The sequence below is a fragment of the Haemaphysalis longicornis genome, unplaced genomic scaffold (genome assembly GCF_048455015.1).
Source record: "Haemaphysalis longicornis isolate Haplotype H1 unplaced genomic scaffold, Haemaphysalis longicornis Haplotype H1 scaffold_7, whole genome shotgun sequence".
In the NCBI taxonomy this organism is placed as follows: domain Eukaryota; kingdom Metazoa; phylum Arthropoda; class Arachnida; order Ixodida; family Ixodidae; genus Haemaphysalis; species Haemaphysalis longicornis.
In genome coordinates this window covers 135,910,073-135,923,726 of record NW_027526422.1, presented here as the reverse complement: position 1 = coordinate 135,923,726, position 13,654 = coordinate 135,910,073, and the positions used below count along the sequence as shown (strand labels likewise).

Below are 13,654 nucleotides of genomic sequence, written 5' to 3'. Positions count from 1 at the left end.
TATCCACTTGTAAGACCTGTCTCGCGTTGCACTGATTCGGATTAACGTGTTTGGACATACAGCGCAGTTGCCTGAGGTGCGAGTGCAAGCCTTAGCGTCTAATCGGGGTGGACACACCCTATATTCTTGGTCGAGGGAAATATTTCGCCACGCCGCGCCCGGTTGGGCTTTTTGCGGTAGCTGTGAGTGCCTGCAGAGGTGTCGCTCTCGCTGCAAGCCTTACAGGTTTTCACAATTTGAAAAGGTTGCTGCTACTCCTCCTCCTGCTTTTGTAACCTTGTTGCCTTAACCAAGGGCGCAAAACAGTAGTCGAGCAGGTTTGTATAAAAGAGAGCTAACGGGGCAATGAAGTCGATAGTTGGACCATCCGCAGCTGAGGACACCATGGTAAGCAGCTCTCCTAAAAAGTTCAAGAAACACTATGATTTTATTATTTGTTTCAAAAAATGTGCATGCCTTGGTGACCAAGACATGAAGTGTATTATGAGTTTTCGAGTACAAGAGGTAACATTGGTTTACATTAGAAGGTGGAGTGTGGAGGACTATTTAATTAGTCGTTGGGATTTTGTATGGCTTAGCATATACAATATTGAAACAATGGATATAAGAAATCACCATATAAATAACGGCTCACAAGAAAATACCAACAACAATGCGGTCTTGTGATTGGGAACCATGTATTGGGCATAATGTCGAATAACCCCAATCAAGGATCATAAATTGGCTTCTTCTCCATAGTGAGAAAATCTTTTCATTTATTGGCAGACAGCGCCTAGCAAATCTGTATTGATATCTACCCTTTTTAGGATTCTATTTGCTGCGGGAACACAAGAAATAAGGTGTTAACAGGAATATGCTTAATCGTTTGTACTTCAGAACACAAATAAAAAAGCAATAAAATAAACAACATAACACAGAACTGTTTCCTGTTAAATTTCAGATTCGTTCCTGTATTATCCTCGCACTGGCCAGCAGCGCCTTCGCAACCTCCATCGGTGTGGGTGGCTACGGCCTAGGCTATGACCTTGGCTACGGCGGCCTCAGCTACGGTGGCTATGGCCTGTCCAACTACGGACTAGGCCACGGCGTCGTATACTCTGGTCTCGGCCTCGGTTATGGCTATGCCCCAGCCGCTAGGTACGCTGTAGCCGCTCCAGCTGTCGCCAAGACCGTGTCCACCTACCAGGCTGCTCCAGCCGTGACCACCATCGCGCAGGCTGCCCCTCTTACCACGTACGCCGCTGCTCCCGTTGCCACCTATGCCGCTGCACCAGCGGTGACCGGTGTCACCAGCTACCACGCTGCACCAGTTGCATCTTACGCTGTTGGCCCTGCTGTCGCAACGGTTCACGGTGCCCCGGCGGTTGCCACCACCACCGTCCACCACGCTCCAGCTGTGGCGGCCGTCGCCCAGGCAACTCCAGTCGCTACCGCTGTCGCTGCCCCTGCCGTCTCCACCACCACCGTACACCACACCGCAGATGTGGCCACCCTCGCCCACGCTGCCCCGGTGACAGCCGCGGTCGCCGCTCCTGCTGTCGCAACCACCACGGTTCACCACACCCCAGTTGTGGCCACAGTCGCCCACGCTGCCCCTCTCACTGCCGCGGTCGCTGCCCCAGCCGTCGCCACCACCACTCTCCACCAGGCCCCTGCTGTCGCCACCGTTGCCCAGGCTGCCCCTCTCGTTGCCTCCTATGGTGTCGCCAACTCTGCTCCACTCGTTGCCTCATACAACCTCGCATACGCTGCCCCAGCTTACGGCTATGGTGTTAACACTCTCGGATATGGTGTTGGCCAATATGGTTTCGGCTACGGCCTCGGCGCTTACGGTCTGAACTACGGCTATGGCCTTGGCTCTCCCTTCGACTACGCCACCCTCCTGCGCAAGAGGAAGTGTAAGTACTCTTCACTTGTTCCCATAGTACCTTTGGGTTGAAGTATCGAAAAAAAGGATTACGGATTAGACCAAGGCCCACAACAGTGGCCTTTGATTTTCACTAGGCAGCCTTCAGATCGGCAACCTTAATGACAGGTTTATTGTTTATGGCATTTTTTTATGATAATTGCTTCAGAGCATGCTGTTAAAACTCAGCCCACGCAAAAAGTTCGTACCGTTCAATTAGAAATACGCCTTTTCGCCCAGGCACGATTTGACTGTACCGGAGTTACGAGCTATAAAGGGTTTCTCTACATTACGAAAGAAATTACGAGCGCAGCTAAGCATAATTTGATCGAGTGAATGTAAAACTATTAGCTATTAATTACCATCGTAATTTTTTATTATCAAATTTCCTCTTTTATTCTGTGTATGACCTGGCACGTACTCGCACTTGAATTTGTAGGCACAAAAGAGATTTATCAAGAAGAATGTTTGGTACTCGCCCAATTTCTACTCTTGTAACAGGCAGTCTGAAATTACGACGGAGGTATCAGCACATATCTCTACGACACTTTTCTAAAACAGGGGTAAACAACTCCATCATGCCAATCTTTCTTCACATAGCAATACAGTTTTGGTACAGGTCGGGGTGATTTTTGTGTCGCCTCCAGAATGCCCCAGGTTAGTTTTCATGGGTATAGGTACGCCGAATTATCTTTAACTTCCAGAATTACTTAAGGGAGCTGCCCTAAGAAACTTGATGAAAATAAAATATTCGTTCATGCCTTTTTGGGAGATGTTGTCTACACTATGCTCCATCCGCGGCCATGTCCTATGTCATCCTCCAGCTGTTTTGTATGCTATCTCTCGGTCATGACAACTCTGTATTTCAGTCAAGTTAACTCCTTTTTACAGCAGAATTTTGAAGATTAGCCGAAAAACCTTTTCATTGGTTCCTGCAAATTGCCTTACGATACTTTTTATGTGAAGTTTATCACTTTTGTACCTGAAGTGTTCTAAGAGTACACAGGTATTTTTTTTCACATTATTGTGCGATCCTTCTCTAACAGGCAATAATAATAATATATTCTCCCTTCTCTGTTTTCAGAAATATCTGTCTCCTCCACCGGTTAAATATTGTACAAGTCATAAAACCTTTGACAATAAAAACCGACGATTTTTGTTCGCCCTACTGTCAAGCTACAAGAAAATATTCCTGTAATAAAAGAACGAAATTTTGATTAGCACGTTGGTTGTATGCTTCAATCAGTTGGATGTCTGTTATTTTTTACCAAAGCCGGCTGGGATCAGAGGTCGGCGGACTCACTCATTAGTTAACTGACTCAGACTCATTTGGACTCAAACATGCACCTGAGTTTTAATGAGAGCGAGGCTATCGTGGAATGGAGAGTTTGAGCTTGAGTGAGTTTGAGCCAAGTGAGCCCGAGGGAGTTTGAGCTCTACTCAGTCTGAGTATGTCTGAGGCAGAGTGAGTTCTGAGTGCATTTTGAGTTCCGAGTACATATGGAATTTTGAGTCCATTTTGATTTCTAAGTACCTTTTGAGTCTCAGCGCGCTTTAGTTCCTGGTTCAACCCGCCGCGGTGGCTCAGTGCACAAGCCGTTGCGCTGCTGAACACGGGGACGTTGGTTCGATTCCCGGCCGCGGCGGCCGCTTTTCTGATGGAGGAGGAAAGCAAAAACGCCGCTGTGTTCGAGATTTCGGCGCACGTTAAAGATCCCCAGGTGGTTAAAGTATTTCGGCGCCCTCCACTACGGCGCGCCTCATCGCCTGCGTTGCGTCAGCGCGTTAAAGCCTACAATCAAATCAAAAATCAATCAAATGGAGTTCTGAGTTATTTGTGAATTCTGAGTACATTTTGAGTTTTCAGTACATATGAGTTCTGAGTACATATGGGTTCTGAGCTCATTTTGAGTAATGAGTACATATGAGTTTTGAGTTCATTCAGATTTTTTAATACATTTTCAGTTGCAAGTCTATTTCAAGTTCTGAGTACATATAAGTAGCCTAGGAGGCAGCTACGGCTTTCTTTTAAGTTTCATTCATGGCTTTGGGCCCGGAATTCAGGTTACCTGCGGCTACGGCAGCATTCGCGATCCGCCTGATCGTTTGGGGGGCACAGGAGCGGTAGGAAAAAGTCTGATTGTCAAACGTTTCTTGTTGAATTTTTATAACCTTCAGCACTTGATCTCTACCACGTTTTAGCGGCTGGGCGTATGACTGATAATCGACTGGTGAGGTTATAAAAAAAGGTTATCTCACCTTTTCCTTTTCATGGATCACCTGAGAAGGTGGTGGGAAAGCACTTGGCGGCGCATGCTTGATGGTGGTTCGGCTGCTTCTGTTAACGGATTCATTTGCTAGGGTCAAAAAGGAAGAGGTGAGCGAGGCCGCATCTGTCCCCTCTGCTGTTTCAAATGCGTTGTCACCTGAATTGATTGGCCGGCGCCTGTTTGTATATAATAATTAGTACATTATGACATATATTGGGCAAAAATTCAAACTGATGCTGCTAATTAAGGCATCTAAGCTATCAAATAAAAGGTCCCCAATAACGGAATCACGCGGGGTAAATAAAAAATATTACTTCCCGTGTATAATCATCACGCAGTCATAATAAGTCATACATTTGGTTAAAATTCAATATGATGCCGCGAGGGTGCTTGTGGAATGAAATTCCAGGTCTAAATGAGGGGAATAACGTGGAACAAAAATGATTTATGGGTATATCATGGCCTAGTCACGGTTAGTCGTAGATCAGGATAAGATTGAAATTCATGACTTTAGGGCGTGTGGCGTATGAATCTGAAAGTCTCGATTAAAGGAATCACGTGGGACAAATGTAAAAATGCCGATTATTATCATGACATAGTCATGATGGATCGTAAATTAAATTAAAATTCAATATGACACCACTACGGTGTGCGCGATATCAAATTGAAGGCTGCGATGACGGAAACCACGTGGGACAAAAATGCGGTATGGCTACATCATGAGATAGTCACAGTTAGCCATTGATCGGGTTAACATTAAAATTGATGCCATTATAATGTGTTTGGCGTCAAATAATGGTCTCGATGAGGGGAATCACATGGGCCAAATAGAAAAATGCCTCCTGGATATAGTCCTGAGATAGTCCAGTTGAGTCATAGAGTGAATTAAAATTCAAGGTGGGGCCGCTAAAGCATGCGGGTTATCAAATTGAAGGTTTTAATTAGGGAATTACGTGGGACATACAAATAATGCGTCCTGGTTACAGTCATACGAGTCATGGTTATTCAGATTTGATTGAAATTCCCAATTATCCTGCCAGAGCGTGTGGTATATCAAATTAGGTCTCATTGAGGGGATTCACGTGGGACAAGTATGAAATGCTCCCTGGCTATCGTTACGAGACAGTTGCGGTGACTCATGGATTGAGTGAAAATTCAAACTGACGCCACTAGGGCTTGTTGTGTATCAAGTTAAAGCTCTCGATGAGGGAAATCGCGTGGTATAAATAAAAAACTGCGTTCTCGTTATCATCGTGATATAGTCATAGGTATTCATAGACTTGGTGATGCCGATAGGGCGTGTAGGGTATCAAAATATTTGTCTTGTTAAAGCAAGGTGGATCGGATGCAAACATCGAAAATTATGGCACAGAATAATGATTACTTACGCAAGAACGTCGCATTCAGTGCCCCATACATTTCATTGAACTCGTGAATTGTTGCCACGCCATGTTGAAAGCGTGGTTGGTTGGATACTTTTCTGCGTGGAACATCCGTCAACAAGCGTGCGTCCCATGAAACAGCTTAGAAACTATTCGGCTGATATATTTTGATTTCATAGGGTGTCAGTAGCGCCTATGAACCGTTGGCTTGATCATGCATTGTGTTCACATTCGACCCTGTGTGCCCCATGCAAGTGGAGGGTGCGCCGCTAATGTTGCACGCTATATTCTATAGTGATGTCCCACCCTTTATTGCTTTGATGCTCCGTCACATAAAAGTAATAAAAATGGCCCACTGGACCAGGTATGCTTCATCTGCGGAATAAAAGAACATATGTGGATAAGGAAAATAAGCATGTATGTACCACACAACAGACGTTGTGATGGTCCGTCATGTTATAACAGCGCAGCTGGTTTATAAACTGTAAGCTGCAAATTGCAGGAAAAACACCCAGAAAAGGCCGAGGTCTTGTGAGCGCGTGCCTAGTGGCGACCACCGAGCTTCCTCGACACGCGCAGTTTCATTAACAATAAAAAAAGACAGCTACAGCGCTGTCGTCAAGCGCTACGGGCACGGAAAAAAACTTCCAGCGCTGATGCTAAAGATGAGAAGACACAATGCTTGGGAGAGGTCCCCACGGGAGCACTCTAGAAGTCAATCAGGATTATTTTGGAGACTTGGTCACGAGTGTGTCATTTCTTCCCGAGACAATTTGCAGATCCCGCCACCGCTGCTTCGAGTCGATAACGAAAAGCTGGTGGAAGTCTGCATTGCTCAAAAGGTCTTTGCTACCACCACTCGCCGCAAAGTAGAAGACGACCTCTTCGATGAATACGATCATTACTATTACCCAACTTAAGAAAAAAACAATGATAATGAAATCTTGCTATGTGACCGGCAGTGATCACTTACAACAGCTTCGCCATTGAAGTCTTCCGCGAGTGCATGCTTCCCTGAATTTTTACTTCGGTTTTTTCGTAGCCAAGGTAGTGTGCTCATGTGTTTACTACAAATGAGAACCTCCCAAGTGTGAAGACCCATATACTTTTTGACATAGCTGTTGAGAAGCGCACACCGCACATTATCTACGCACAGAAGCGTAGCTTGTAGCAAGCTGTAAACCTACCAAGCTGTACACGTTTCGTCACGGAATTACCCACGTTTGCATAGCAGCGCTTGTATATATCAAAGTTAAGAGTGGTACGTATGTCAAACAGGTATTTAAAATTGAAATTTCTCGTTTTCATGGGCCGAACCTACCACTGCACAATGAGGCGCTCCCTAGTGGAAGGATGTGGATAAATTTGGCTACATTTGTATCCCTGACGTGCGTGGTGATCTAGACGCACGCGTTTTTTCTTTTCTTTTTGCTTTTTGCTTCCACCAGAAAAGCAACCATGCAGCCGACCTGCCATGAAACCACGGAGCAAGAAGTATTGACGAGTCGAAACAGGGCTTGCTCCGGCGGCGCTATAAAGTCACGGCGGCGGCCACGGCCCCGATGCGCCCTCTGTCGCGAGGCGCCAAAGGGAAAACGCGCGCGGCGTGCTTTCCGAAAAGGCTCGCCACTTGAAGCTCACTCAGTGCATAGCAGGCTGATTTCATGTTCAGACGACGCTGACGAATCACTCACGCGACTGGATTTTCATTGGAGTCGGCTTGCGGCGGGATGTTGTTGTGGTCAAGAACCCGCCGCAAACCGACTCCAATGAAAGTGCCGTCGTGTGAGGAGAAATCTTCGCGTTTCAAACAGCGTTGTCGTTAGACAAGAGGCTTTGTTTTCTTCGAACGCGAAACCTACAATAAAAAAACATGTTTGAGAAGCTAGGTATGATTAGTTTTAGTGAATGATGGTTTTTATCCTCTATGCCATTAGTTCATAATTCGGCTGTCGTAACATCCCCGCCCTGGCTGTGCAACATGAAAAGCGCCTGCAAATCTGAGAAGCCCGCAAGAGTGGGGAGCGGCGACAGTGAACAACTCACGGCGGGAAGGTTTTGTCGGCCGACGTCGTCTGCTCCGAGATTCCATCTAGTGCTTCGTTTCAAGCGCGGTACGGCTTGTAACTAGGCCAGCATTTATTAATAACTGCTGCTAAAACGCCCAGCACTTCTATTTATTTTACAGAAAGAAAAGTGGCAATGCTCACAATATATTCGTTGATATTACGATTTTTGTGCGTCGCGTTCGTAGAAGAACATGTTAATTATGGCAACGAGCTTGACGTGTCTACCGTTGTGCAGCTCCACAAGCTGCATTTCCTGCTCGACAGACAGTGGCATTAACGCGCCGCCCGCCCGCGCTGTTCCACCCCAGTAGATTCACCTCCTAAACTACTTCTTTCTCCGTGGATCAACCTTGCATGCTTGGGCTCCGTACCACACCCAATTAACCTGTGCGCCACCACGCTTGAACCACCAACTGTTAGCATTACTAATACTCACAGGGTATCTAAAGCTTTTTTAACCTTAGATATTTGCTACACTGACGTCTTTTCTAATACACTGCATGCCATTAAAAACGGGTAAAGCAAAAAGCTTTGCTTGTGGAGGAGCAAGAACTGCGCTATAGAGGCAAGAGCTTTCAAGCAAGACCTTTGCTCCAAAAGCAAAGCGATAAAATCGCGATGCGAGAAAGACTAAGACAGGAAGATACCATCTCGACAAAACTATTCACTGCATGTCTGCAGGGGTTGTTTAGAAAGCTTGACTTGGATAACATAGGATTAAGTATAAATGGAGAATACTTGACCGATTTGAGGTTTCCCAAAAAGATAGTATTTCTGAGTGAGACTGCAGAACTCCAGCGAACAATGCTTGAGGAACTATAATCAGAAAGAGTGGCCATGGAGCTAAATATAAATATAAATATATTTAATGTATTGAGAAATAAGAACTCGAAAAAAGTCCTCTTCAGCTTAAGAAACGAAACGCTAGAAGCAGTAAACGAACACAACTAAGTCGGGCACATGGTTAGTGCTGACCCCAACAACGACCGATAAATCCGCCGCTGAACTAGCTATTGGCTGGTAAGCACTCGGCCAGCACTCCCAAATAAAAAAATTAAGCTACCTCTTTCACTCCAAAGAATAATCTACAACCAGTGCGTACTGCCGGTTATGACGTATGGACCTGAAACTTGGCGCCTTACTAAACAACTAGAAAGCAAACTGATGTCGGCTGAACAGGCCATGGAACGAATAATGTTAAGAGTAACACTCAGGGACAGGAAACGAGGTACATGGATCAGGGACTAAACTAGGATACAAGATGTCATAGCTGAAATAAAGAAAAAGAAATGGACTTGGTCCGGCTATGTAGTCATTCCAACCGACAACCGGTTCACCATGGAAGAGATGGGCCTAGAAGGAGGGTCAGGCCAGTAATTCGCTGGATGGATGAAATGTGTAAATTCGGGAGTAAACTTTGGATCTGAGCAGCGCAGAACAGGATCGGTCGGAGCTCAATCGAAGAGGCATTCGTCCTGCAGTATACCTGAGTAGGCTGATGATGATGATGACGCCGACGACGATCATAATGATGAAATATACAAGAGCTTCTACCAATGTATCTAAGGGGACGAAAACACTATACTCGGACGCAAAACCGTCATGGTCGTATCTGTAAGCTGTTTCCAATCCCACATGTTGCTGTTTTTATCCGCCAAACTTTATAAGAGTGGAGGCCTCAGGTTTTTCAAATACTACAGGCTACGCAAGGAGTATTAGTCCGAGTTAGATGAAAGAACCAACTATGTGAAATTAGAACTGTAGGAGCCATGTTTTTGTCAACCGCCACCACCCTTCATAATCCTCATCAGTGCAGCTTCAGCATCATCGGGGCGTTTGTTCGGCGGGCAAGGTAAACCACGCGCCAGAGAACACCGCTTTGCCTGGTCTCAACATACGGGCACTCGCTGCTCCCCAGGCCCCTGCTGCCTTTGAGTTGCATATGCAGTAATAAGTACGCAATGCCACGGTGCCTAATCAGCCCCTATAAAAACCAAAAGCACCCCTCTTATCTCCATATTTAAACAAGCCAAAAATTCTGTTTCTGCAGTTCTCAGAGGCGTCTAGAAACATTCCGATAGCACACAATCTTATCCGATGGCAGGTGGAACATATCCTATTGCACGCTCTGGGCAGCACCAAGAACTCCTCAAGAGACATTTACCGGGCATTATATCCATTTTCCTCTATACCTTACAACCATTACAACCATAAATATGCTGTAAATAATTGCAAGCAAAGCTTACCTTCACTTAATTTTTTCACTTAAAATTCCAAGAGCACATAGTACCGACGAGGCCCTGCAGTCTTAGCAGGTGACAGTGCTGCCTTTTAAGCCAGTCAAGCGTCACATCAGTGGTTCAACTTCGCCGATCGTCATTGTGCTGATGGTGGGTGTCACGCGTCACCTTGGGAAAAGAATGGATTCCCGACACAAAGGGATCAAATTAATACGAGGCTTTAAGCTTGGTAAAGGTATTGCGAATGGTTCAAAAAGACAATAAAAGTGTTAGAAATACAATACATACAGAAAAACATCCCAAAATGGCTTTCAGTTCATCAACTACAATAGTGATTTCCCAAAATATCTATTGATCCCTATAGTTTCTTAAAGGCCATTCCCCTACCGCAAGTTTTGTCGTTGCGTGGCACCGGATCTGTGGGGTAGTGGGGTGTCAGTTGTCGCTGAGGGGTCTCCCTGAGCGCAGCGCCGTGAAGATGGTGACGGTGCCAGTGGGGCGAAGCCGCTGGTGCGTGTGTGCCTGTGCAATGCGGTGCTGAGGCCAGCGGAGCGGAGCCGCTGTTGTCCAGGAGCACCCGCGTTGATTGCTTGAGGAGGCCAACGGGGCAGTGCCGCTGGTGCCTAGCGGGTTCCCAGACCTCGGGTCCCTCCTCTTCGGTCGCCTCGAACCACGATCTCTCCTTCCACCTGCTCTTCATCCTCCTTCCCTCTTTCTCTTTTTTTTTGTTCCACAAGGTTCCCGAAATTTCTCGCTTCTTAGTCGCTTCTTCTTCGTCGTCTCAGCCGTATTGGCACCTTGACTCCTGACAGTGGGGCTTCGGTTGTTGCCTTATGCCTTGAAATCGAACTCGACCTAAATTTTTGTGAAAACGTTTATAATGTCCTCTTTCGCTCACTTGGCGTAGCAACTCCAACAACGTTGTTTCCATTTGGCGGTACCTAACATTTCTGAAATCTACACATACTGGTTCGGATTCTGAACAGTTGAAAGCACAGGAGCAAACATGTCCGCTGATGGCGACGTGCCTGAACAATCTACTATCAGTTCCTTGAAGCGGCGGAACCTGCTTTCGCACATTAATCTGTACTTCGGTAGTAGAGGATGTTTTTAGGAAGGGGCCGCGCTTGAACATGACACTGCGTAGATCTCTCGCCCTGCGGAAATTCCTTGGTGATACGCTTTGCTTTTGCACTTTTAAATATTGAGTGCAAAACATGTGGTTTCCACCATACTTTCCTTGGGTTCTAGAACCCACTAAGGAGTCGCTGGCTTTCCTGAATAGCCGCAGGCAATGACCACAAAAAAAGAGTTCTCTGGTGGAAAAGCTTTCTGAATGTTCGTTCTGTTATGTATGACTACGCGTATAATGACAGTTATTTCTGATTTTTATGGCCGTTTTTCGTTTTCGCTGGAAACAGAAGGATCAAGTCTGGCTGAAACAAAGCGCGTAGAACAGCCGCCGCCCTTCAGTACTTTCCGCTTCTCACCAAAACACTTCTTTCCGACTCTTCAAGATAAACTAGGACATGTTCAACTTACGCAGACTCAATACCGACACAACAGGATACCAGAAAGAAGAGAGTGCTTTCATCTGCCTGCTTTTTTGCGTCCCTGCAAATCACAAGATGTTCAAGAACCACTTCTAACTAGTCGAACAGTCGATCTTCTAAAGTTTGACTGCATCGGAACACTTCTAAAACACAGCAGTCTCTTCCCAGATGCCTGGAAGTCCTCTTAACACTTCTGTTAATCGGGCTGTGCCTCCACGGGACACAGGCACTTAGAGAAACAATGAGAAGTGCATTAGGAGATGCATCAAGAAAGTGTGAGTGCGCTAGTTTCAGCAATACACTTGCAAAACATTTCTACTACCAGTTAAAATTATGAGTACTTTATTCCCTGTAATTTCAAGAACGCATGATCACCTCCATTTCACTTTCGCGATTTTCAGCTGCACCGGCCTTTTCTCGGCTTACGTTGCAGTCAGAACTCTGATACAGACCACTTTAGTACGTCTTTGCAATAAGGCTACTAGGTCATATCTGTTTCTCCATAGCTACAAAACAACAAAAAATGTGCAACATGTTTTTCAAGCCTGTGATAGAGAAAAAACTTCGCTTCAGTTTGTGAAAGTTTGAAAAAAAGGAAGATGACCTTTTTTATATCGGTTTTACAAGTTTACCAAAATATGCAACTGACCTGCAATTCAGCGCTTCTAAAAAATAACTACTTTATCTACCTAGCTTGTCTACATGCACAGGAACAAGACAGATCCTTTCGGCAATTTTTGAAAAAAACTGTGGTTTGTAATTTTTTATTAAGAATAGTTTTACTTGAAAATATAACGTATGTAATATAACCTTTTTAACAGTATGCATGAAAATTCCTCACGCAAAAATTCTTCGGTTATAGATGGAACAGTTTGTGTTTTATAGCCGTATAAGTTTAGAATTTTGGGCTACTTTTCCAACGCACCTGCCACCCCAGCCAGCTTTTGGAATTTTTTTAGATAGGCAAACTTTTTTCTCGGAAAACTACCTTCAGTTGGGTTTTCTGATGTGCACAAAGTACTGCATAAAATGTCGGTGAAAATTAAAGATGTCGAGCAGAAACGCCTGTCCCATCTCCCGAGAAAACGCCCTGTTATCGATGAAAACCCTCGAACGCAATGAAAATACGGACAAAGTTTTTCCAACTACAACATGGGACACCCGACTCACACGTGTGACCATGGCTGACCGCAAACAAAGCCCAGGTATATTCGAGGACTGACATAGGCACGAAAGCGAGAGTATGAGCATTGCGTTATTTAAAAATACAGTTGGAGCCCAAACAGAGGTGAGAAATGGAAGGTAACACAACAGAAAGAAAGAGAACTTTGCGGCAAATATTTAATGGGCACTTGGGCAGGTACATAAAAATCAAGCAATACGAAGCTATCACAATGTCAAATACACATTTGCTTTTGGTAACTCTGAGTTCATTATGTCATCATGCCGCCTGCTAATCCTCTGCTGTTCCATCTAAATCAATTGCACTCTCATCCACCAATATGCACTGACGTGGCGTTTAAACCTGCGTGAACACGCAGCCGCTTCTACAAACAATGCGATCTGTGGCAGCGCAATGCCATTTATGGGAGTGATTTTACGCTATCCGCTCATAGAGCATCGCAAATGTCGTACTAGCAACGAAACCACCGTGTTCACAGTTCAGCGCGAAGCGCATGGCGTGTTTTTGCTCGCTGATACAGCGGGGCAACACTGTGCGCTTTTCCAAAGCCCTCATTAGCGATTTCGCGCTGGCGACTCCCCATAGCGGCTTTTCTCTCCATCTAACAGCAAGATCAAGAGGTCGCTGTAGCATGATTGCAGGCAATAGGCAGGGCACGCAAAGCTTAAGACTATGTCGCTACAGAGAATATCTTTCGCTTGAGGTTCACGTGCAACCAGTAATTAGCATTACATGATTTAACCTCGACTATGCGGTCAACTTCGCGTAGTAGACGTTTAATTGAACACAAAATGTTTACGGCCTTACTCCTTGTGGAGGTGCATGACCAGCGGAGCTGCGAAGGACATCGGGGTTCTGTACAGGTGGTGCTAAACGCATATCTGTTTCTCGTACAGGCCTCCAGCGCAGCACCACTCAGTATCGATTCATTCTACGCACCACACACATTGAATGTTACCACATTCGCTTTTCAAGAATGTTAGGCGGCCGGAACACGCCTATTCCTCATTAGTGCTTCGCGGTAAGTCAAACCTAACGAACCAACATAAAA

The 13,654-nt window shown here is 45.5% G+C and overlaps 1 protein-coding gene across 1 annotated transcript; it reads left to right on the top strand.

Annotated features, from left to right (window-relative positions):
• The first annotated feature begins 337 nt into the window (after positions 1–337).
• On the top strand, positions 338–3,129 carry LOC144147029 (uncharacterized). The gene is made up of 3 exons (XM_077679053.1): positions 338–387; positions 941–1,898; positions 2,991–3,129. Coding segments are annotated over exons 1-3 (1,002 nt in total). The 5' UTR covers positions 338–345; the 3' UTR covers positions 2,993–3,129.
• Positions 3,130–13,654: the final 10,525 nt, after the last annotated feature.

Bases quoted from the DNA above. Each gene is read 5' to 3' on its own strand.
- LOC144147029 (XM_077679053.1), top strand. From the start codon at position 346: ATGAAGTCGATAGTTGGACCATCCGCAGCTGAGGACACCATG. The intron at 388-940 runs GTAAGCAGCTCT...GTTAAATTTCAG, and splicing joins CCGCAGCTGAGGACACCATG to ATTCGTTCCTGTATTATCCT.